This window comes from Oncorhynchus clarkii, chromosome 13, assembly GCF_045791955.1.
Source record: "Oncorhynchus clarkii lewisi isolate Uvic-CL-2024 chromosome 13, UVic_Ocla_1.0, whole genome shotgun sequence".
Classification (NCBI taxonomy): Eukaryota; Metazoa; Chordata; class Actinopteri; order Salmoniformes; family Salmonidae; genus Oncorhynchus; species Oncorhynchus clarkii.
Window position 1 is genome coordinate 39528239 of NC_092159.1, and position 24644 is coordinate 39552882.

The following is a 24644-nucleotide window of genomic DNA, read 5'->3' on the forward strand; positions in this document are numbered from 1 at the left end:
CTCACCCCCTGTACCTTGGCGAGCCGCGTCAGGGTAATGCATCCTCGTGGCAGTCGCCACACAGTCTGAGAGCTAACAGATGTTGAGGTATGACTCAACTGTCAACACATTGGCGAGGGCAGCGTGATGGAGACTTCTCTTGAGTAGAGGCCTATTTTAGCCACACATCATGAGAGAGCAAGAGAGAGATAGCTGAGAGAGAGATGCGGACAGACGGGCAAGTCTACCGACAGACAAGGCTCACATACATACAGCCACGCGTTGTGCACACGAGGGCACGTTAAAAGTAGGGCTTCTTACAGCACCTCATCATCGTAGCTGAACGACTTTGGAGTGAAGGAGGCCATTGTATTGGGTCCGGCCCGTAAAACTGCGTGGCCTCAGGACATACATTAGAGCCCAAATGTGATCCCCTCTTCAAAAGAGGCACAGTGGTGTTTATAATGCCCAGCATTTGGATTGTTTCCAAAGGGGGCATTGTTAGTTTGAACCTGGAACGTACACCGAGCTACAGCTAAGCCCACTCCAACCAAAGCCAGGCCATAAGACATACAGATTTTAACCCTTAACCATAACTTTATAACATGATGTAGAAATTCCTTTTTTATGGTCCTTTAAATTGGGGAACTGGGAATTGATGATGAACCTGGTGAAGTTGGGCAGAGACCACCATTTTGTAACTTCACTTACATCTTTGTGCATTAACATGTTACCACTCAGTTATAAGAAATAACGGTGGCTCTCGAAATGACACCGCATAGTTTGTGCTGTAGTACAGAACAATATGGTAACAGGGACCCCCTTTTCCAACCCTCATCGACAAACCCTCACTTTCAGACAGTGACCATATTTGTAGTGTTAACATTTCCATACTATAACTATGATATTAGCACATCCTGAGACGTAATGTCGTGGTAACGAAATCCCTTTTCAATTCAAAAGACAAACGAAATGGACAAGATCAAGAAAATAATCCTGCTAGTCAAGACAACACAGGACACACACACACACACACACAACAATACAAAAAAAAAATCAAATCATGTGTCTTTTATTTTGTCGTCACCTTCCCATCCCCTTCCCTCCCAGCAATTCATGTGAGATACATTTGTGGTTGACAGATTCACACCACTTTTCACGCCACAACATTAAAATACCACATTCTTCTTTGATTCTGTTTTGTCAAAATACTGTTTTGTTTTCCTAGATAATTATTTGAACAGTTTGAGCAACACAGTCTCCAGAAGTGGATCTTTTTGGTGTGACTTTTTGGTAATGGAGTATAGTACTGACAATTAGGGCTAGCTTCCCCCCCCCCCCCCCCCCCCCCCCCCTGGAGACATGACCAGTGTCCTTGCAGCCTTGTCTTCACCCCTACCACCCAGCTTCTCTTGCTGCTCAGCTCAGCTCCAAGGGATTTAATTGGTGGGGGGAGACGAGAGGAAGGAGAAGGGCTAAGCTAGGGAAAATGTGCACAGCCAAAGACTGCCTTTACTACAACCCAGCTTCCCTGATCTGATAGATCAGAAGGAAAATGATTACAGATCTGGGTTTGACAGGAGAATCTTCAAATGTGTATGTGTCATACTGCCAGTGAAAACAGCACTAAGAGACAGTGTGTCTATGGCTCCTTTCAGAAGGGGTGCTAGAGTTAACCAGGCACTACGGCTGTCGGAAGACAAAACAAAACATGTCCTTTCTTTAAATACAAATATATAATTTTATATTTTACAATTCCTATTTACAGTTGCATTTAATTACATCTCACACGTTCTTAAAATGGCCGCCTGTCCTTTCAGGCCTCCTTCCTTCCCCCGCTCACTGTATTCCCAGCTGGATTCTCACTCACACTGGAGAGTTTTTATGGCTGGTAACTTAAAAAAAGGAGTAGGAACAGAGTGGGGGAGGAGAGAGAGTACTTCAGCACATGGCATCCACTGAACACCTTTGTTGTTTGTTCATTCTGAGGTTTTGGCCTTTCTTCAGGTGAGCAACAGTTTGTTCTTTGGTCAACACCCCCCCCCCCCCCCCCCCCCTCTTGATTTTGGCATGCAATATTTGACTTCTTACAAATTGTGTCAACGTTCCATAAAAATACTGACAGTATCTGATGATCAATGTATAAAAGTACCACTGAGTCTCTGACAGTGAGTAAACAAATAGGAGGGAGAAAAACACACCATAAAACATCCAAATGAGTGTCCAAAAACAAGTCCCATGTTTAGGCCTCCCTCCCTAGACAGTGGTCTCTCCATGCCTACCATTTGAAAGTCTGGTATAGAACTTGCGCCAGGAGTGGAGTGTCTTGCCAGACCAGATCCAGAACCCGGAGGTGATGCCCACTATGAGCGTCATCAGGTACTTGATCATGTAGACGGTGAAGTCAGGGGTCATGCGGGGGGTGTACTGCATGGGGCAGGGGATGGCTAAGCCTTTACAGTTACGGCTGACCCAGCTTCTCTCCCAGTGGTGGCGGAAGGCCTGCTCGTAGAAGAAGCAGGCGATGACGATGGTGGCAGGGACGGTGTAGAGCACGCTGAACACCCCGATGCGCACCATCAGGCGCTCCAGCTTCTCCGTCTTGGTGCCGTCGTGCTTCATGATGGTGCGGATGCGGAACAGGGACACGAAGCCGGCCAGGAGGAAGGAGGTACCGATGAAGAGGTAGATGAAGAGGGGGGCCAGGACAAAGCCCCGTATGGGGTTCAGGCTGTTGAGGCCCACAAAGCACACCCCACTGAGCACGTCCCCCTCGATCTGCCCCATGGCCAGGATGCTGATGGTCTTCACGGCGGGCACAGCCCAGGCTGCCAGGTGGAAGTACTGGGAGTTGGCCTCAATAGCCTCGTGCCCCCACTTCATCCCAGCTGCCAGGAACCAGGTGAGGGAGAGGATGACCCACCAGATGGAGCTGGCCATGCTGAAGAAATACAGCATCATGAAGAGGATGGTGCAGCCCTCCTTCTTGGTCCCCTGGACTATGGTCTTATACCCGTCTGGGGTGAAGCTGCCATTGCACACCACCTTGTCCCCCAGGAAGTAGCCAGCGATATAGGCTATGGAGACCATGGTGTAGCACCCAGAGAGGAAGATGATGGGCCTCTCCGGGTACTTGAAGCGCTGCATGTCCACTAGGTAGGTGGTGACGGTGAATAGGGTGGAGGCACAGCACAGAGACGACCAGATGAGGATCCATATGCGTGCAAAATAAATCTCTTTGTCATTGAAGAACATGTAGCCTCCACTGCTCCTGGAGTGTTCACATGGTGCTCCACAATCCAGCTCCCCCAGAAACGAATAATTCAGATAAGTGGGGACTTTGAGCACAGATGGACAGCGGAAAGGCCTGTCTGATGTGGAGTAGACATGGACGCCAGGGGTTCCAGGGACTGGCATGTGTACGGGCGGGGCAGTGGCAGTAGATTCATTCTGACCCACGCAAATGTGCCCGTCTCCAAGCACGGGGAAATTCTCGCACCGGAGGCGTTCTGGCCACTGGAACCCAAATTTATTCATGAGCGCCTCGCAGCCGTGCTTTGCCCTCTCGCAAATTGAGCGACAGGGTGGAATGGCCTTTTCCAAAACTGTACAAACAGGCGCATACATTGAACATAGGAAGAATTTAAGTTCAGGCGAGCACTGTACCTTTACCAAGGGGTAAAACTGGTGCACCTCCAGTCCTGCGTCCTCTTGATTGTAATGTCCCACCAGATTGGGCATGATAGTTTGATTGTAGGCGATGTCCGTGCATAGTGGGATTGAAATAGGCTGGCAAAATCCGTGGTCCGGGAAAGCAATGCCATTATCCCCTTGCGCTGATACCATCATTGACGGCATGATCAGTGCGAAAAAAGTCACACAACTCGTTTGAAAATCCATTTTCATTGTGAGCTGATCAATAAAAAAATATCCTCAATTTAACCAGATAAAGTCATGCCATTTACAGATACTTTTTATATTCTGTAAGCATCGGTATTTTGGCTATAAATAACGGAATAATTGATACAGCTTCTGCAGTAGTCCCGGTGAGCGAATAACTGTTGCTGTTTGTTCGCCTACAAGAGGCTGCTTGACTTTTCCTTTGTGCAACTTGCATGGCCCAATCAGACAGTTTCAAGTCCCCCATTGCAACTTTCTGTGGTTGGTTTGAAAGTAAAGTCGGGAGGAGGAGGGATGGGGATAAGGGGGCCCTTGAAACAGATTCCCACCCCTTCCCAGTGTTTTGCTGGCCAATGGAATTGCAGAGCAGTATCAACTTGGGAGAGTTTGAGTAACTTCAGTACAGTATGCATCCCCTGAATGAACCATACTGTAGTGTAGCCTCGCTCACAACGCCAAGATGTGCAGATATCTATCTATGTATGTATCTATCTATATATGAATTAGGTTTCAAATGTTATTTGTCATGAAAAATAAGAGATAAGAAAGGAAGAAAAAGGAAAACAGTGTCAGTACCAAATTTACAGTGAGCAGGGATACTCGAGGAGCTGAGGTAGTAGATATGTACACGTAGGCAGGCATAGATGAGGCAAAAGTGATTGGTAGCTGGATAAATAGTAATAATGTTAATAACAATAAACAATATAGCAGTGTAAACTGAGCTGAAAAGTGACTGGTAGCAGGAATATTTAAATACTATTGTAATATACTAATGGTAATATCAACACGTAATCAGGATTAATAGTGACCAATTGGACGATATTAATGGGGATGCAATCAATAATCAATGAACAATGAACTGCAGCATAATGGTAGTAATACATCGAATTAATAATAATTTAGCAGCAGTGCGGCTGTGTGTGTGTGTGTGTGTGTGTGTGTGTGTGAGTGAGTGAGTAAAAGTGACAGTGAAGGTGTGTGTGTCAGAGTGGGTAGAGACCTGTGGATGGGCCTAGAGTCAGTGTGGATAGTCTGTGGGAAAGGGAGAGAAGTAATAGTTAGCCATGTATGGCCAGGGGATAGAAGCTGCTTAGGCCCTTACCAAAAAAAGAGAGTGGTTTTGAAATTGCAGTAAAAGTGCAGTAACTGCAGTCAACTGTGGTATTCTGGACGCAGTGATTGCACTGTAACTGCAGTTACACTGCAAAATGCCTGCAGTAAAAACAATTGCGTTATATTGGACGCAGTATTTGCAGCATACTGGAGTTATTCTGCATTCTAACTACAGTTATACAACAGTGTATAACTGCAATCTTTTTTCGTCAGGGGGAGTTAGTTGGTTTGAGCTTTGTTGCACCGGTACTGCCTGCTGGACGGAAGCATAGAGAAGAGTCCATGTCTCGGTTGGCTGGGTCTTTCTCAGACACCCCCTGGCATGTATGTCCTGGATGGCTCTGAGCTCACCCCCAGTGATGTGCTGGGCCATCCTCACCATTCTATGAAGGGCAGTGGCGGTTGGTGACGTTTAAGAGGAGGGAGGGCGTTTTTTTTTTTATGGACATGGCCTTATTTCTATTGGTTAACTGTCATTCATATTCCATTCACCCAGTTCAATGTCACATCGATAGATTTAGGTTGCTACATGATACTCTAATTTCCCTGTACCCATCATGAGGTTGCTACATGATACTCTAATTTCCCTGTACCCATCATGAGGTTGCTACATGATACTCTAATTTCCCTGTACACATCATGAGGTTGCTACATGATACTCTAATTTCCCTGTACCCATCATGAGGTTGCTACAACCTGTGTTCTCTGGAGTGATGAAGCACGGTTAACCATCTGGCAGTTCGACGGATGAATCAATGCACAGTGTCAAGTGTAAAGTTTGGTGGAGGAGGAATAATGGTATGGGGTTGTTTTTCATGGTTCGGGCAGGGGAATCTTAACGCTACAGCATACATTGTCATTCTCGAGATTCTGTGCTTCCAACTTTGAGGCAACAGTTTGGGGAAGGCCCTTTCCTGTTTCAGCATGGCAATGCCCCTGTGCACAAAGCGAGGTCCACACAGAAATTGTTCGTCAAGATCAGTGTGGAAGAACTTGACTGGCCTGCACATATCCCAGACCTCAACCGCATCTAACACCTTTGGGATGAATTGGAATGCCGATAGCGAGCCAGGCCTAATCGCCCAACATCAGTGCCTGACCTCACTAATGCTCTTGTGGCTGAATTGAAGCAATGTCTGTCTGTCTGTCTGTCTGTCTGTCTGTCTGTCTGTCTGTCTGTCTCTCTCTCTCTCTCTCTCTCTCTCTCTCTCTCTCTCTCTCTCTCTCTCTCTCTCTCTCTCTCTCTCACTCTCTCTCTCAATTCAATTCAATTCAAGGGCTTTATTGGCATGGGAAACATGTGTTAACATTGCCAAAGCAAGTGAGGTAGATAATATATAAAGTAAATATATAAAGTGACATAAACAATAAAAATTAACAGTAAACATTACACATACAGAAGTTTCAAAACAATAAAGACATTACAAATTTAATATTATATACAGTGCCTTGCGAAAGTATTCGGCCCCCTTGAACTTTGCGACCTTTTGCCACATTTCAGGCTTCAAACATAAAGATATAAAACTGTATTTTTTTGTGAAGAATCAACAACAAGTGGGACACAATCATGAAGTGGGATACAATCCACCTGTGTGTAATCAAGTCTCCGTATAAATGCACCTGCACTGTGATAGTCTCAGAGGTCCGTTAAAAGCGCAGAGAGCATCATGAAGAACAAGGAACGCACCAGGCAGGTCCGAGATACTGTTGTGAAGAAGTTTAAAGCCTGATTTGGATACAAAAAGATTTCCCAAGCTTTAAACATCCCAAGGAGCACTGTGCAAGCGATAATATTGAAATGGAAGGAGTATCAGACCACTGCAAATCTACCAAGACCTGGCCGTCCCTCTAAACTTTCAGCTCATACAAGGAGAAGACTGATCAGAGATGCAGCCAAGAGGCCCATGATCACTCTGGATGAACTGCAGAGATCTACAGCTGAGGTGGTAGACTCTGTCCATAGGACAACAATCAGTCGTATATTGCACAAATCTGGCCTTTATGGAAGAGTGGCAAGAAGAAAGCCATTTCTTAAAGATATCCATAAAAAGTGTCATTTAAAGTTTGCCACAAGCCACCTGGGAGACACACCAAACATGTGGAAAAAGGTGCTCTGGTCAGATGAAACCAAAATTGAACTTTGTGGCAACAATGCAAAACGTTATGTTTGGCGTAAAAGCAACACAGCTCATCACCCTGAACACACCATCCCCACTGTCAAACATGGTGGTGGCAGCATCATGGTTTGGGCCTGCTTTTCTTCAGCAGGGACAGGGAAGATGGTTAAAATTGATGGGAAGATGGATGGAGCCAAATACAGGACCATTCTGGAAGAAAACCTGATGGAGTCTGCAAAAGACCTGAGACTGGGACGGAGATTTGTCTTCCAACAAGACAATGATCCAAAACATAAAGCAAAATCTACAATGGAATGGTTCAAAAATAAACATATCCAGGTGTTAGAATGGCCAAGTCAAAGTCCAGACCTGAATCCAATCGAGAATCTGTGGAAAGAACTGAAAACTGCTGTTCACAAATGCTCTCCATCCAACCTCACTGAGCTCGAGCTGTTTTGCAAGGAGGAATGGGAAAAAAATTCAGTCTCTCGATGTGCAAAACTGATAGAGACATACCCCAAGCGACTTACAGCTGTAATCGCAGCAAAAGGTGGCGCTACAAAGTATTAACTTAAGGGGGCTGAATAATTTTGCACGCCCAATTTTTCAGTTTTTGATTTGTTAAAAAAGTTTGAAATATCCAATAAATGTCGTTCCACTTCATGATTGTGTCCCACTTGTTGTTGATTCTTCACAAAAAAATACAGTTTTATATCTTTATGTTTGAAGCCTGAAATGTGGCAAAAGGTCGCAAAGTTCAAGGGGGCCGAATACTTTCGCAAGGCACTGTATATACAGTGTTTTAACAATGTACATATGGTAAAGGACACAAGATAAAATAAATAAGCATAAATATGGGTTGCATTTAGAATGGTGTGTGTTCTTCACTGGTTGCCCTTTTCTCGTGGCAACAGGTCACAAATCTTGCTGCTGTGATGGCACACTGTGGAATTTCACCCAGTAGATATGGGAGTTTTTCAAAATTGGATTTGTTTTCGAATTCTTTGTGGATCTGTGTAATCTGAGGGAAATATGTCTCTCTAATATGGTCATACATTGGGCAGGAGGTTAGGAAGTGCAGCTCAGTTTCCACCTCATTTTGTAGGCAGTGAGCACATAGCCTGTCTTCTCTTGAGAGCCATGTCTGCCTACGGCGGCCTTTCTCAATAGCAAGGCTATGCTCACTGAGTCTGTACATAGTCAAAGCTTTCCTTAATTTTGGGTCAGTCACAGTGGTCAGGTATTCTGCCGCTGTGTACTCTCTGTGTAGGGCCAAATAGCATTCTAGTTTGCTCTGTTTTTTTGTTAATTCTTTCCAATGTGTCAAGTAATTATCTTTTTGTTTTTTCATGATTTGGTTGGGTCTAATTGTGCTTTTGTCCTGGGGCTCTGTAGGGTGTGTTTGTGTTTGTGTTTGTGAACAGAGCCCCAGGACCAGCTTGCTTAGGGGACTCTTCTCCAGGTTCATCTCTCTGTAGGTGATGGCTTTGTTGTGGAAGGTTTGGGAATCACTTCCTTTTAGGTGGTCTCTCTCTCTCTCTCTCTCTCTCTCTCTCTCTCTCTCTCTCTCTCTCTCTCTCTCTCTCTCTCTCTCTCTATCTATCTATCTATCTATCTATCTATCTATCTATCTATCTATCTATCTATCTATCTATCTATCTATCTATCTATCTATCTATCTATCTATCTATCTATCTATCTGGCCAACGCAAAAAAAACTATAGACATAGCGACATCTTGTGGGTATTGTAGGACAATGCATTTGCAACACTTGTAACCAAAAATGTCCAGTCAATTCAATTCAAGAAGCTTTATTGGCATGGGAAACATGCCAAAGCAAGTGAGGTAGATAATATACAAAAGTGAAATAAACAATCAATATGAACAGTAAACATTCCACTCACAGAAGTTCCAAAAGAATAAAGACATTACAAATGTCATATTATGTTGTAACGATGTAGAAATGGTTAAAGTACAAAAGGGAACATAAATAAGCATAAATATGGGTTGTATTTACAATGGTGTTTGTTCCTGGCAACAGGTCACAAATCTTGCTGCTGTGATGGGACTCTGTGGTATTTCATCCAGTCTCCAACGACTTGTACAAGGGAAGTTTATTCATATTTGGTTGAATAAATTGAGGCGCTGGACATGACTAAGCACTATTTTTGCTATGACTTAGTTATTAGTATTTAATGTAACACAGGATTGTATACTTTACTATGATGTAGCCGACCACACGTTTACTTATTTAAAAAAAAGTTCCACGAAAATGATTCAAGAAGAGCAATACATGTTTAACAAAAATCCTTCACTATGCATGAAAAAGCCTTATGATATAGTCCCTCATTGATAGTAAAATAGGATTCCCCCATATTTTAATTTTATGAAAATTATTGGTTGCTATGCCCTTTATGTGTACAATCCCTATTGGAACCCATTGCGTGAAAAAGCTTCTTATGGACCAATCATCACCTTTGAGACAGTCAGTGATAAAATAAGAGCATGTTATTCGCGGAGGGTTGTTGTGAAGAATCTTGAGTGAGGTGTCCGCTGAAGGTCTTGAGTGAGATGTCCGCTGAAGGTCTTGAGTGAGATGTCCGCTGAAGGTCTTGAGTGAGATGTCCGCTGAAGATCTTGAGTGAGATGTCCGCTGACGGTCTTGAGTGAGATGTCCGCTGAAGGTCTTGAGTGAGATGTCCGCTGAAAGTCTTGAGTGAGATGTCTGCTGAAGGTCTTGAGTGAGATGTCCGCTGAAGGTCTTGCTCGTGACGCTACTTTACAAAAGCGAGAAGAGAAACTGGCAAGCTCGAGATCAATACTTCTGTAGCTAGCCGCAGTGTACTAGTGATTTCCCCTGTCATTGTTTAAAGTCTGTTTGATTTAATTCTTTTTTTTTTTTTGAAAAGTTCGATTTTTAAATCGTGAACATTTCACCTGGGGAAATTTCCTACAGAAACGTTGTTTACAAGTGAATTTGTGGAGGTAAGCTAGCTAGCTAGCCCAGTTGACTAGCTACATTTAGTTAAGTTAGACATAAACTGTGTGACTGAGGGAGACAAGGGACACAAACGCTAACTTAGGACAAAAGTGAAACTGTCTGTTATTACTGTGTCATTCAGAATAGGTTGTCGATTGAACTCATAAAAGTTGTTTGTTTTGGATGTTTCGGGTTTAGCTAGCTTAGCTAGCTAGACACCTGCTGAGCATCCTTCTTTCTATCTTTGTAACTAACTTAGCTAGTTAACGTTCGCTACTGTTGCTAGTTAACGTACATTTAATTACAATTTGACTTGGGCGGAGGTAGCCATGTGCAAAACAATATGTTATTACCCTGCTAGTTGTATATCTAATAATCAAGATAGCTAGTCAATGAAACTGTATTGTTCTGTTGAATGAATATGAATATGAATATGAATATGAATATATTTGTAATGTTTAGTTTAATAATGCAGTGAATAATAGAATAAGTGCAAGTTCAAGAGGAGTGAGAATGGCGTTTGATCGATTCCAGAGTGCATCATCAGGTTCAGACTCATTCTTTTCCTCAAATAAGCATCAGGTGAGACATTCAAAATAAGTGTTTTACTTTTCTAGATAGCAGTTCATTACAATGTACGCTATAGATGATAAATAATTAAAGTGGTGTGTTTATTAATGGTTTATAATAAGTAGCTAGTGTTTTGTAAGTCTTAGGTATGAATTGTCTATTGTAGGCAAAACGGAATCAGAATGCTATCTCTCATCTCTCACCAGTGACTGGCTGAGGTTTTCACTAGGGTTCATGAATTTCCTTTTTTATTGTCTCGCAGACCTGTGGAACTGCGGACATCGAAAGGCTATTGCAGCCTTACATCCCATTACCCAATTTCTCACTGTCAGAAGAACCTCCCATGTCCTACACACCCTGGTCTGCACAGGATGATCCATACCAACTCATTAATTGCACCCAGAACAATGTTAAAAGCAGGTAACTAAACTAACTATTTCTAATGCAACTCTCAGAATTGTATACTGACCTGGTCCATACTGTGTTTTGTCATACCAGTATTTATCATTGACAGTCTGAAGAATGTATTGGGAAAAGGAAGACCAAGTCTTAATTTATACTGAACAAAAATATAAACGCAACATGTAAAGTGTTGGTTCCATGTTTCATCAGCTGAAATAAAAGACCCCAGAAATTGTCCATATGCACAAAAAGCTTATGTCTCTCAAATTTCGGCCTCAAATTTGTTTATATCCCTTTTAGTGAGCATTTCTCCTTTGCCAGGAGAAACACAATGCCACAGGTGTCTCAAGTTTTGAGGGAGCATGCAATTAGTGTGCTGACTGCAGGAATGTCCACCCGAGCTGTTGCCAGAGAATTTAATGTTAATTTCTGTACCATACTTTGTCGTTTTAGAGAATTTGGCAGTAACTCCAACTGGCCTCACAACCGCAGACCACGGGTATGGCGTCGTGTGGGCGAGCGGTTTGCTGATGTCAATGTTGTGAACAGAGTGCCCCATGGTGGCGATGGGGTTATGGCAGTGGTGGAAAAAGTACCCAATTGTCATACTTTAGTAAAAGTAAAGATACCTTAATAGAAAATGACTCAAGTAAAATTGAAAGTCACCCAGTAAAATACTACTTGAGTAAAAGTCTAAAAGTATTTGGTTGTAAGTATACTTAAGTATCAAAAGTAAATGTATTTAAGTATCAAAAGTAGAAGTATGAATCTTTTCTAATTACTTATATTAAGCAAACCAGTAGGCACAATTGTCATGTTTTTTATTTATTTACAGATAGCCAGGAGCGCACTCCAACACTCTGACATCATTTACAAACAAAGTATTTGTGTTTAGTGAGTCCGCCAGATCAGAGGTAGTAGAGATGACCAGGGATGTCCTCTTGATAAGTGTGTGAATTTGACCATGTTCTGTCCTGCGAAGCATTCAAAATGTAAGTACTATTGGGTGTCAGGGAAAGTTAAAAGTACATCATTTTCTTTAGAAATGTATTGAAGTAAAAGTAAAAGTAGTCAAAAATATTAACATTAAAGTACAGATACCCCAAAAAATGACTTAAGTAGTACTTTAAAGTATTTTTACTTAAGGACTTTACAACACTGGGTTATGGTATGGGCAGGCATAAGCTACAGACAACAAAACACAATTGTATTTTATCAATGGCAATTGGAATGCAAAGAGATACCGTGACGAAATCCTTTTTTGTGCCATTCATTCGACGCCATCACCTCAGGTTTCAGCGTGATAATGCACGGCCCCATATTGCAAGGATCTGTACACAATTCCAGGAAGTTGAAAATGTCCCAGCTCTTCCATGGCCTGCATACTCACCAGACATGTCACCCATTGAGCATGTTTGGGATTCTCTGGATCCATTGAAGAGTAACATTCCACAGGTCACAACATTCCCCAGGTCACAATCAACAGCCTGATCAACTCTATGTGAAGGAGATGTGTCGCGCTGCATGAGGCAAATGGTGGTCACACCAGATACAGCCTGGTTTTCTGATCCACTACCCTACTTTTTTTATGGTACAGTATCTGTGACCAACAGATGCATATCTGTATTCCCAGTCATGTGAAATCCATAGATTAGGGCCTAAGGAATTTATAAAAGTGGACTGATTTCCTTATATGAACTGTAGCTCAGTAAAATCTTTGAAATTGTTGCACGTTGCATTTTTGTTTATTCTAATTAATTGTACTGAAATGGTAGAGGTGATTTGAAGACACAAGGTGTTCATGAACACACCGTCCATTTGAAATTCAGTTGAACTTCTAATAACCACTGGACTTTATACTGTATGTCCCACTCCATTTGAAATGTAAATGGTCTTCTCTTTCACGTCTTTTCAAATGCTTATGTTTTAAATCTCCAAGGAATCTCCCAGATGGAAATGACTGTGGAAGTGAAGCTGATCTCTATGGGCTGGTGTCAAATATCTTGGAGGAGGCTGATCAAATGGACAGTTACTATACTGAAGAGTAAGTTATTCATTAGGAGGGTATTGTTTGTCTTCAGTGATATGAGTTCATTTCATTGTATTGGGAGGCAAATTCATGGGAATTGGAAATGGAAACCGCAACGTTTGCCAGTAATGACTTTGAGACTTTCAATTGTATTTAAAAAACTTTATTTAACTTCTCAACTCTCCTTTTAGGACATTATCCCAACTGAAATCTGTCTGGTCTCCCAAGTCAATGAGCGACAATTGCCAGCAGTACTTCCAGTCAGAGTCCAAAGTGCAGTCCAACTTTCTGCCGAACCATGTTTACCCTGAGTCTTTCAGTAAAGCACAAGGGCAGCCAATGAACCGAGGTTCCGAAGAGTTCTACCAGCGTTTCAACGGCTTTGATACCAGTGACCAGCAGTGGCTCCTCTCTTCCTGCAATGGAGATATGGACACTAGATACTCTCTACAGACCCAAGACCTGCCGAAGCCGCCGGGGCTACCACTGCCCAACGTGGGGAACGCCTACCGTTCAAACACGAGGCCGAGTAAACACGAGTACAACACAGCTGAGAAGGTTGGAGGGTTCTGTGGGTCTGGGAACACTCTTTCTGACCACATGGATGCCTTTGCACCCTCCTTCTGCCCCCAGAGCAAGATAAACAGCCAGTGCTTTGACCACTACTATGGAGAGTTCCTAGGCCAGATCAGCGCCAAGCCAAGAAGGACCAAGCAGTACACCATGCAAGAGGTCAACAAGCTGGCCAGCAACATCCAGGCCCTGATGGTGGGTGAGCAGGACAACGCATGTGGTAGGGAGCCCCAGAAACGGCAGAGTGTGCAGATGCAGTATGACAACATCATGGCCGAACAGAGGAACTTCTCCAACACCAGGATGCCTGGGCAAAGCACTCAAGCCATGCAGTTTATGAAGGAACTAGGAGGGGAGTATGGAGCCATGCAGAGGGACACTGATGGAGGAATGAAGAGCAAACAGCCGCTACAGAGTGACTTTGATTCCAAAGACTTATCTGGATTTGGTCCACAACACGTTGAGTATTTCCAACAACCAAAATCATTCTCAGCGTCTTTTAATCCTACAATTTCTCACCAAAACAAGATGGCTGTCCAGAAAGGAAGCAACCCCCTCTCTACGGGCCTGAGTCTGAACCAGTACTCTAACCATTATAGCCAGCAGAACCAGTTGCAGAACAAACTCAAGCAGCAGCATCAGCAGCCAAGGGGAAACTGTTTATCACCTGGGCCGTCCAAGATGCTGTCCCACTCTGTGCCTGAGTTTGTACCTCAGCACTCCCACCAGATGCAGAGAGGACCACCACCGTGCATCCAGGACTACAGTCAGGAGGACGGGCCCAACCTCCACAGCAGCAGGGAAGGACAGAACCAGGACGGGATGGGCATTGGCGGGCTGAGGAGGGGAGCCAGCGACAGTGACTTTGAGATGCAGCTGGACAAGAGCAGGATGCACATGGCTGGACTGGTGGCTGATGGCTGTTCCTCCACTCAGCGCTTGGATGGGAAGACAAGGCCCCAGACCAGCACTCACATGACAGGAGACGGGGACAAAAAGCAGGGGCTCCTGCAGAACCCTTACCTCGACCTACTCGGCAGCATGTATGGCTCTCAGAGATTCGGTGGAGGAAATGACACCGTCAACGCAGGAAAGGACCCAGCCTTTCTGCCTTGCATGTGTCAGGCTGTGAATGACCCCAGACAGAACTCCTGCCACATGTCTCTGAACTCTGCCAGCTTCAACTCCAGATCCTCCTTCCCCTACGGCGGTTCCATCCCCCCCATGGACCTGTGTGACCTGCTGCCAGACGGGGAGTTTGCAGCTTTCAACCCTTACCTCAATGACATGATGGTCTCCAGCGGAGAGAACCCCTACCCAGGGATGATGGGAGGCCTCCGCTCCCCGAGGATAATAAGGAACCAGGGAGGACCCATGATCCAGCTCCACTTCCACCTGGAGGAGTGCTATGAGCAGTGGAGAGTCCTGGAGAAGGAGAGGAAGAAGGCGAGCAATAAAAATGAGTGGTTCATTTAGTGGGAATGTTTTTTGTTTCTTGTGATCATCTTGAAATCCTTATTATTTATCTGATTATGCCGCATTACAATACTTGGTAAGAATGTCTCCCGAACTAGGATTAAAATGTATAGTTCGACTGGTTGGAGTTAAGTGTTTTTTTATATGATGTGTTTTAGACAGAGGACGTCCTTACCATGAGTTATCCTGGAAAACGGATTTCTGTGGTGACCAGCAGTGCCCTCCCCAAAATCCCACCTAACCCTTCCAGAGTGGACCGTCTCATCGTGGACCAGATCCGAGAACAAGCCACGGTGAGAAATATTCATTCTGATAAGTCTAAGCTGGGGGGGGGGATTCTAAGCTGACATATGGAATTGTTCTAAGAAGGATAATTTAGCTATTTGATTTAGAATTTTAGTACCCCTTTATGTATCAAAATATATAGTTTGAAAGATTTGATAAAGTATTTAATTTGGTCTTTACTACTATAGAAACACATTGAATAACACATTCATACAGGTCATTCGGAAAGTATTCAGATCCATTGACTTTTTCCACATTTTGTTACGTTACAGCCTTATTAAAATTGATTGGGGAAAAATGTCCCTTATCAATCTATACACAATACCCCATAATGACAAAGAGGAAACAGGTTTTTGGAAATGTTTGAAAATGTATAAAAAAAAAAAAAAGTTGAATACCTTATTTACATAAGTATTCAGACCCTTGTGTCGAGGCACAGATCTGGGGAAGGGTACCAAAATAGAGAGATCCTTGATGAAAACTTGCTCCAGAGTGCTCAGGACCTCAGACTGGGGCGAAGGTTCACCTTCCAACAGGACAACGACCCTAAGCACACAGCCAAGACAACACAGGAGTGGCTTCGGGAGAAGTCTGAATGTCCTTGAGTGGCACAGCCAGAGCCCAGACTTGAACCCGATCGAACATCTCTGGAGAGACCTGAAAATAGCTGTGCAGCAACACTCCCCATCCAACCTGACAGAGCTTGAGTGGATCTGCAGAGAAGAACTCCCCAAATACAGGTGTGCCAAGCTTGTAGCGTCATACCCAAGAAGACACAAGGCTGTAATCACTGCCAAAGGTGCTTCAACAAGGACTGAGTAAAGGGTTTGAATACTTATGTAAATGTTATATTTTAACTTTTTTTTTTTTTTTTTGTAAGCATTTCTAAAATCAATTTCATGCTTTGTCACTATGGAGTATTGTGTAGATTGATAAGGGGGAAAAAAGCGATTTAATCCATTTTAGAATAAGGCGTAACAAAATGTGGAAAAAGTTAAGGGGTCTGAATACTTCCCGAATGCACTGTAATTGGCAAAAAAGACAGTCAAAAATAAATCATAAGAAAGGTTTTGAAGTGTTTGTCCTATATCTAGGAGATACAAGAAAGCTCAGGAAATATCTATATATTTTTTTACACATATTCAACCCCTTTTTTGGGTAGGCACAAAACTACCTTCATATTTCCATCAACTTTTTAAAAACACTACCAGTTACCTACAGACGAGTCCCATGACACTTGGGGGCAGCATTAGTTTCTAGCCCAAACGCAGATGTGGAAGTGCGACATTGGCAGATGTGGTGGATAGAGACTCATCCAATGCAGATATCTCTAGGTTAAACTGACAGATTTTAATGGGGATTTTTATTTTAATTATGTTACTTAGATTGACGCACGGTGCGTGAATCGACTTTAGGGGTTAAATGTCAACTTTGGAATTTTAGGATTAGATGATGGCTAATTCCATGAAAGTTGGCATGAGTGTTGATAGAAGAGTTGATTAAGACCAATACATGAATACCAGTTGCTGTAGGCTAGATGAACACCCATCAAGTTCTGCAAGTGTTTCAAAATACATTGGAAGAAATATTGATGGAATTGATTTTCCTCTTATATCATAGGTGGTGAGCCTTCTGGGTAAAATGGAGCGTCTGCGTAGCTTCCCCCTCCATGCCAATATTTGTTCAGCGCTGGACAGACACCTTGAGGCTATTTACATTACCCAGGCCAGACGCAATGAGGAATTTGTCAACACTTCAAACTGTCAGAGACAGGCCAGCGCACATTTCAGAGAGGACAGAGGTAACTCAACACCAAGTCATTAATGAGCCACAGCTAGTTCTGAACAACTGAATCCCCAAGCATTTGTCTGTGCTTGTCTTCCAATGTTGTTTTAGATTTGTTCTGGAAATATGGCTGCCATTTTTTTATTCTGTAGAGCCTTTTATATTTTATTTCCTTGAAAGAGCAAATAACAGAGCTTATCTTCTACATTTGCCTTTCCGTGTTATGGATGAGCAGCATTTGTCAGCTCTGATGATGAGGCCTAAAAACCAGTGGTTGAAAAAGTACTCAATTGTCATACTTGAGTAAAAGTAAAGATACCTTAATAGAAAATGACTCAAGTAAAAGTGAAAGTCACCCAGTAAAATACTACTTGAGTAAAAGTCTAAAAGTATTTGGTTTTAAATATACTTAAGTATCAAAAGTAAAAGTATAAAAGTATAAATCCTTTCAAATTCCTTATATTTAAATAGATAGCCAGGGGCATGCTCCAACACTGAGACATCATTTAGGAACAAAGCATGTGTTTAGTGAGTCCTCCAGATCAGAGGCAGTAGGGATGACCAGGGATGTTCTCTTGATAAGTGTGAATTAGACCATTTTCCTGTCCTGCTAAGCATTCAAAATGTAACAAGTACTTTTGGGTGTCAGGGAAAATGTATGGAGTAAAAAGTACACTTTTTTTAGGAATGTAGTGAAGTAAAAGTAGAAGTTGTCAAAAATATAAATAGTAATGTACAGATACCCCCAAAAACTACTTAAGTAGTACTTTAAAGTATTTTTACTGAATTACTTTACACAACTGCTGTCTTATTTTTTTGCCTGTATTCCTGCTAGATATACTGCTACTTGCTACAGCACTGAGGGATCTGTCTTTGACCACAAGGAAGTCCCGCACTGCCCTGTGGTGTGCCCTACAGATGACCCTACCCAAGTCCAACACGGACAAGCTGGATGAGCAGAGCACCTCTGAGGAGACCAGCCCAGGGAGAACACTTATCCAGTTCTGATGCCACTGAGCCACCCTATGGTTCACGTGACACTCACGTTCATGCTATAGATGTTGCTGAGAGCAAGACCAGTGAGGAGCATTAGGCCAGATTAAATTTTGATCACATTAGACAGAATAGAAGGAATTCTTGCATGTAGCCTCAGTTTGAGCAAGTAGAGGAAATGTATTATTTTCTGAGATTATCAGTCTTATTTCAAATTTATCCTAAAGAAGGTTGTTCAGAACAATGTAATGTGATAACCGGGGGTGCATTTATTTTAAATTGCAGTACAATTCTATTATGCTGTTGAATTGAGAATCCCCATAATCCCTTCAGCCCCAGTAAATCCCTGTTAACAAGCTTCTATTAGGAACATGAGAGAGAGCAGAGTCTGATCAGATATTTTTTATCTGCGTGGTGGTGATAACTGTACAGTATTACATTCAACAGTATTGTCACCTACCTTAGAGCTAGGGTCCTTGCAATCATTGCAAGGAAAATGAGTTTAATTTACCTTAGTGGCCACAAATGTTAATACAATTTGTTTGACAGTTGCTCTTGGGGTAGGGGAATTCATAATATGAAATGTGTTAAGGCATAATTTATCTTCAAAAATGACATTTTGTGATTAGGGTCATCGAAAATAATGGGAATCTTGGAAAGCCCGAATATAATTTAAAGACACTATTTATAATTATTAAAACATGGCATTCATTTGAATGTTTTCCTGATTTTTTTACTTATTTATTCAAATGTGATTTGACATTCAGTTCTCTAATATGCTTCTTAACAACCAATAATTGTGGATAAGTGATCATTGCCTCCTAAATTGAGTAGATATGGCAATGGGAACCAATTTTCTGTCATATTCCATGTTAACATACCAATCAATCGTCAACTTGAAGCCTTGTGCTTCCTCAGTTTACCTGAAATGCAACATACTCTAGTCAGTGTATTGTAACCTACCTACTCTCAGTAGGTTAGGAATTTGGACTGCTCATGCATTGATGTTAATGAACTCTTTATGTTATTCTTATTTTGAATTGAGTTCTCTGAATGTTAATCACGCTGCATTACAGCTCATTTCAAAAACATCAGACTGAAGTTTGATGGACACATACTATCAATGACATAATACACACTCGTAAGACAGTGTTCAAACCCCTGTATTTTTAATGTTCCTGTTTGAAATTGTATGTTTCACGATAATTGTTTCTGTTATATTCATTCAAAAAACAATAAAGCTCTTTAAAATGGCATTTATTTATTCAAAAAAGATGTTAAAAATGAACCCCATTGCCATTCTGCAAACATTGTATATGATATAATCAAGGTATACAGTATCAACCTCCACATTGTTCCGATTCTCATACAAGAGAGTACATAGACAGTACATGAAGACCGGGGTGCCAAACTGAATGTATTTAATATGACAATGATTTGAGTGTGAGCCTTGAGTGAATCCGTCTCCAAAGAGGAAAAGCATTTGCAACACATTGGCACATACTAGCAGTTCCTCAATCTGAGTGAGTTAAGATCCCATAGGGCACTTCCCATTCCTTTTACTACAATATCCCCTATAGTAATTGCAGAACATTTGAATGCCATTTAAAAACATTTATCTTGGAAAATTATTACTTAAACGGGGCAAACAGTTTTAGAGTGAAGGCTTGCATGCTACATCTATTGAATGACTATTCATTTTCCGTCACTCTCCCCATTAGTAGAGGCATATTGAAAAGGAGGCAGGGACAGCAATGATACCGAAACATCGCTTGTGCAGGTTGATCATAGCAAGTAGAGATAGACTATTAAAGTTGGCTTTTCATAGAGTCACTGATTTACTTTATTCATCACAGTTGAGGAGAAAGAACACATTGTAGATAGATGGACCGCTTCCCAGCTTTAGATAAAGCTTGATGATTGAAATCTATAGAAAACTAAAACGGTAATTGGTTAAAATAATTAATGTCCAGACAAGTTGTTACAGCGTCATGTTACAATCGTATGGGTGGTAATAAGGGATAGGTAAAAATAGATGTTGATTTCAGTTTTTTTGTCCAGTAACAAAGCATTTCATGTGACAATGTCCCAAAGTGTCATTTGTTTTTCTCATCTTTTGCGTTCCCCTTTCTGTGTGCGTTTCTTCTCCTTGTCCTTCCTGTCCTGCCTCGCTAGTTTATCCTTCTCGCGCTGCATCTTGTCCGTCTCTTTCTTCTTATGCGAATCTTCCTTAGCCTGGTCCCTCTGCTGCTTCTTCCTGCTTAGAACCTCCTCCACGTTGGTGTTCTTAAACAGGGCTGAGGAGACCAGTAAAGGAGTTTCACAGCAAAACCAGCACCCCTATTCATAAAGCGTATCATAGTAGGAGTGCTGATCTAGGATCAGGTTTCCCCTATACATTTAATCAAGATTTAACAGGCAACACCGATCCGGGATCAGCACTCTTATTCCGAGGCGCTTTACAAATACAGACCAAAATGTACTATTACCTGGGTTAAGAAGCTGTGACGGTGCCATAAGTGGTCTTTTAAAAATATAGTACTGGTTAAATGTTACTTAATGCAGTGAACAATACATTTGCATTCCATTTCAGTCATTTAGCAGACACCCTTATCCAGAGTGAGACAGTTAGTGCACTCATCTTAAGATAGCTAGGTGGGACAACCACATATCACAGTAAGTACATTTTTCCTCAATAGGAGTTATCGGAGGAGCAATAAGAGGCGTAGACAGGATACATTTATCACCACTGGGGGGGAAAGCCTGCTCCTCCTCTTCAGCTTCAGTGTTGATGTCAAGGAAACTTGAAAAATAGTGCTCCTCACTGCAGTCACATAAAAATGAACATTTTGGGAGTGATTGCATTATACATTACAGAAATAAACACTTTAGACCTTTAGAGCTGTATAGGTTTAACAAGGGGCAAAGCATAACTGTAGGGGTACACAATAGTTGAAATATATTGAGCCAAGGATATTCCTCATCATCGGTGATATTGGCATATTGAGCCAGGACTGCTTCTTTAGCTTCTTTCCTATTCCTGGACTCCTGAGATACTTCCTTCTGTTTCACCACAATCTGTGCCTGCTTCTCTATCAGATTGGCAATGGCCAGTACTTCAGCTAAAGACAGAGAGAGAGAGAGAGAGGAAATTCAACACATAATTCATACAACGGCTGCTCCGGCTATTAGCCCTTGTCTGAAAGTACAGCTAGAACAATGTTCTGTCTTTTAAGTTTCTAGCTTTTGATTTATGTTCATACCATCCTCCTTGTTTTTGGTTGCCGACCGGGCACAGCTCTCAGCCCACTGACTAATGATCTCTTTGCAGACATCTTCAAGTTTCTCATCCTCCTGTGCATGGAAGACAGTGTATGGAGTATGGAGATGCATTTAGTTAGTGAATTTGAACATCACTACCTTGAGACAAGTATGGTTAGATGCAGCCCAATATGGCAACTTTAGTATGGACGAGTGGGTGTGTTGAAAGGAGTGAGTGTATGGAAAGTGAATCATTTAATTGGGCAGATGTTGCCACTCAAGACCATTTTGCGTTGCTGATTGGGCTGCACGACGAGTCGGTAAGCCGGTGACCAGTGTACAGGTGTTGTATCGACCAGCCTGCCGACCTAAAGTGCTTCCGACTGGGTAGGTGTATCACGGTTGTGTGAACGGTGGTAGCTAACATGAGCATTCCCTCCACTGATTTTATTTCAAGTAGAATAGCAGCCTATACAAAAAATAGCATTTATTTGAAAATGTCCATTATAATTTATACATCATTTCTAGTTTTAGACATTCAAGAGTGGACAGGAGTGTTTAACCCAAAGTAAATAAATATTTTTTTACTCCAACCGGGCTAGATTGAATGGGCTCCCGGGCCGAATTGGAACAAATGGTCTAACCCAGTGGTTCCCAAACTATGCGGGGCGCGAGGGGTCAGCAGTCTGGCGTTCAACATACTCTTGAAAGTTGTAATAGTAGATTGTACAAGGTGCAATTTTGAAATTGGGTAGTGCATCATCAGTTAGAGAACTATTTATAACTTGTCAGAAATGTCCAGATCAACTAGCCCAGTGGTTCCCAAACGTTTTATAGTCCCGTACCCCTTCAAACATTCAACTTCCAGCTGCGTACCCCCTCTAGCATCAGGGTCAGCGCACTCTCAAATGTTTTTTGCCATCATTGTAAGCCCCCCCCCCCCCCCCCGCCCCCAAACACACACACACTAAACATAATAATGAGGGTGAGTTTGCCACAACCCGGCTAGTGGGAAGAGACAAAGAGCTCTTATAGGACCCATTATCAGCAACCACCAATCCTGTGTTCCAATAGCACATTGTGTTAGCTAATCCAAGTTGATAATTTTAAAATAGAAACCCTTTTGCAATTATGTTAGCACAGCTGAAAACTGTTCTGATTAAAGAAGCAATAAAAGTGGCCTTCTTTAGACTAGTTGAGTATCTGGAGCATCAGCAGCATCAGCATTTGTGGGTTCGATTACAGGCTCAAAATGGCCAGAAACAAATAACTTTCTTCTGAAACTCGTCAGTCTATTCTTGTTCTGAGAAGTTAAGGCTATTCCATACAAGAAATTGCCAAGAAACTGAAGATCTCGTATAACGCTGTGTATTACTCCCTTCACAGAACAACACAAACTGGCTCTAACCAGAATAGAAAGAGGAGTGGGAGGCCCCGGTGCACAACTGAAAAAGAGTACATTAGTGTCTATTTTGAGAAACAGACGCCTCACAAGTCCTCAACTGGCAGCTTCATTAAAAAGAGTCCCCGCAAAATGCCAGTCTCAACGTCAGTGAAGACGCGACTCCAGGATGTCCAGTGTCTGTGTTCTTTTGCCCATCTCAAACCTTTTATTTGTATTAGCCAGTCTGAGATATGGCTTTTTCTTTACAACTCTGCCTATAAGGCCAGGAACCCGGAGTCGCCTCTTCACTGTTGACGTTGAGACTGTGGATGTTGAGACATTTCTCAAACATTCAACCTTCCATATTCTCTCTCAACAAGGAGGGGTGAACAGTTGTGTCATGAACAGTGCTTGTGCCCATAGACATAGATGTGGCACTCATTGTTCCCCAATGCTGAAAGAGGGCCACTACTTCTTTCCACACGCCATATTGAGCTGCAGCGACCCCCTTCTCATTTGAGAACAAATGGGAAGGACCCGGTGTCAATGAATCATCAGTTAGAATAAATGTTCTATCTCAGATGTTGCCAATTTTTGGAGCATGTAGGCTTTCTCCAACCCTGATCTAACAAACGTGATTCAACTGAACCTGACGAGCAGCTGATTAGTGAAAACAACTAAATCCTGCAAACGGTCGGTACCTAGTAGCTCTCGAGGCTTGGCCACCCTGCTGTATGTCATGAACCATCTGTTTGTCTGGAGAGTTCCACCGAAGTCTCAACAACGGGCTAGCCGGCTAATAATAGAAAGGGTGTGGATAACTTCAGGTTTGATTCGCCTAACCCCCCCCCCCCCATCTCCAAATATGGCTAATGGTAGATTGGCACATGTCTCTAACGTTGTTACCAGTTAGTTATATGGGAACAGATCGATTGTAGTCACTCAGTTATTAGTTAGCGTAGTTAACACCCACTTGTAACCATTGAGCACGTTAGCCAGCTATTGACTAATTTAGCGCGGAGCAAGCATGGCATGTCTGCCCGCTATATTTACCAAAAACGCAGATAGAATTCCTAGCAGTGCGTCCTCCTTCTCTTCGTCACTCTCCTCCTCTTGAAGTATTCCTAAAATATAAGCTCCATACACCTCCTGGTCCACTTCTAAGGAGTCTAGTCGATCATCCAGCCACTTCTCAAACTCCCCGGCATCTGCCATGGACGCCGCCATCTTGGCCGTTCGGGGTCTTCCACATCCACACCCTACAACTCTCCGCGTGTATCGCCTGCTAGATAAAACTTTAGCAGAATATGGTTGCTGCCTGGTACATTGTTTTAGCGATTGCCAGTAAATAATTAATCATTTACATTATTGCATTTAGGGAGGGGTAATTAATCAACTACATAATCAATTTGAAATGTTATACATTCGTTCGTAGACGTTAGAATTCTTTAAACATCTTCATGTGAGATTATGTGACCAATTGATACATTTAAATTATATCCGTGAATCAATCGGACGTAGTTAACACACCCCTATAATAAAATGTTTATGAGATTGTATCATGGTATTCTATGAGATTCGAGAGCCCCCCGCCCTGACTCAGGTGACGTGGAAACATGTGATTCTCTACTTTTCACCACTGGGTGGGAGTATAGGACATAGTCTGACTTTTCTGTCAAGTATATATTTTCTCCAGTTTTACAGCCTAAAAAAAATGTATATTTTCAAAAAAAGAATCTCTTATCTCACATGCTTGGCCATCTCACATGCTTGACCATCACCTGGATATGCTGAAAT

General features: G+C 42.4%; 3 protein-coding genes across 3 annotated transcripts; 1 reads left to right on the top strand and 2 right to left on the bottom strand.

Moving 5' to 3' along the window:
• Positions 1-1041: 1041 nt before the first annotated feature.
• Positions 1042-4061, bottom strand: LOC139364684 (frizzled-2-like). The gene has a single exon (XM_071101632.1). It carries the CDS (start codon positions 3883-3885, stop codon positions 2236-2238), a length of 1650 nt encoding a protein of 549 aa, XP_070957733.1. The 5' UTR covers positions 3886-4061; the 3' UTR covers positions 1042-2235.
• Positions 4062-8937: 4876 nt separating this feature from the next.
• Positions 8938-19458, top strand: LOC139423556 (meiosis-specific coiled-coil domain-containing protein MEIOC-like). Its single transcript, XM_071175148.1, has 8 exons — positions 8938-8949; positions 10552-10671; positions 10922-11079; positions 13001-13105; positions 13282-15109; positions 15298-15432; positions 17045-17225; positions 18045-19458. Exons 1-8 carry the CDS (start codon positions 8938-8940, stop codon positions 18215-18217), a joined length of 2712 nt encoding a protein of 903 aa, XP_071031249.1. The 3' UTR covers positions 18218-19458.
• On the bottom strand, positions 19445-24443 carry LOC139364685 (coiled-coil domain-containing protein 43-like). Its single transcript, XM_071101633.1, has 5 exons — positions 23901-24443; positions 21466-21556; positions 21180-21324; positions 20941-20987; positions 19445-20499 (listed from the first exon to the last, which is right to left on the bottom strand). The coding sequence occupies exons 1-5, from the start codon at positions 24072-24074 to the stop codon at positions 20312-20314; spliced, it is 645 nt and encodes a 214-aa protein (XP_070957734.1). The 5' UTR covers positions 24075-24443; the 3' UTR covers positions 19445-20311.
• Between the last annotated feature and the right edge of the window lie 201 nt (positions 24444-24644).

Bases quoted from the DNA above. Each gene is read 5' to 3' on its own strand.
- LOC139364684 (XM_071101632.1), bottom strand. From the start codon at position 3,885: ATGAAAATGGATTTTCAAACGAGTTGTGTGACTTTTTTCGCACTGATC.
- LOC139423556 (XM_071175148.1), top strand. The intron at 10,672-10,921 runs GTGAGACATTCA...ATTGTCTCGCAG, and splicing joins TTTCCTCAAATAAGCATCAG to ACCTGTGGAACTGCGGACAT. The intron at 15,433-17,044 runs GTGAGAAATATT...CTTATATCATAG, and splicing joins AGATCCGAGAACAAGCCACG to GTGGTGAGCCTTCTGGGTAA.
- LOC139364685 (XM_071101633.1), bottom strand. From the start codon at position 24,074: ATGGCGGCGTCCATGGCAGATGCCGGGGAGTTTGAGAAGTGGCTGGAT. The intron at 21,557-23,900 runs GTAAATATAGCG...TTCCATGCACAG, and splicing joins GAATTCTATCTGCGTTTTTG to GAGGATGAGAAACTTGAAGA. The intron at 21,325-21,465 runs GTATGAACATAA...CTCTGTCTTTAG, and splicing joins AACCAAAAACAAGGAGGATG to CTGAAGTACTGGCCATTGCC.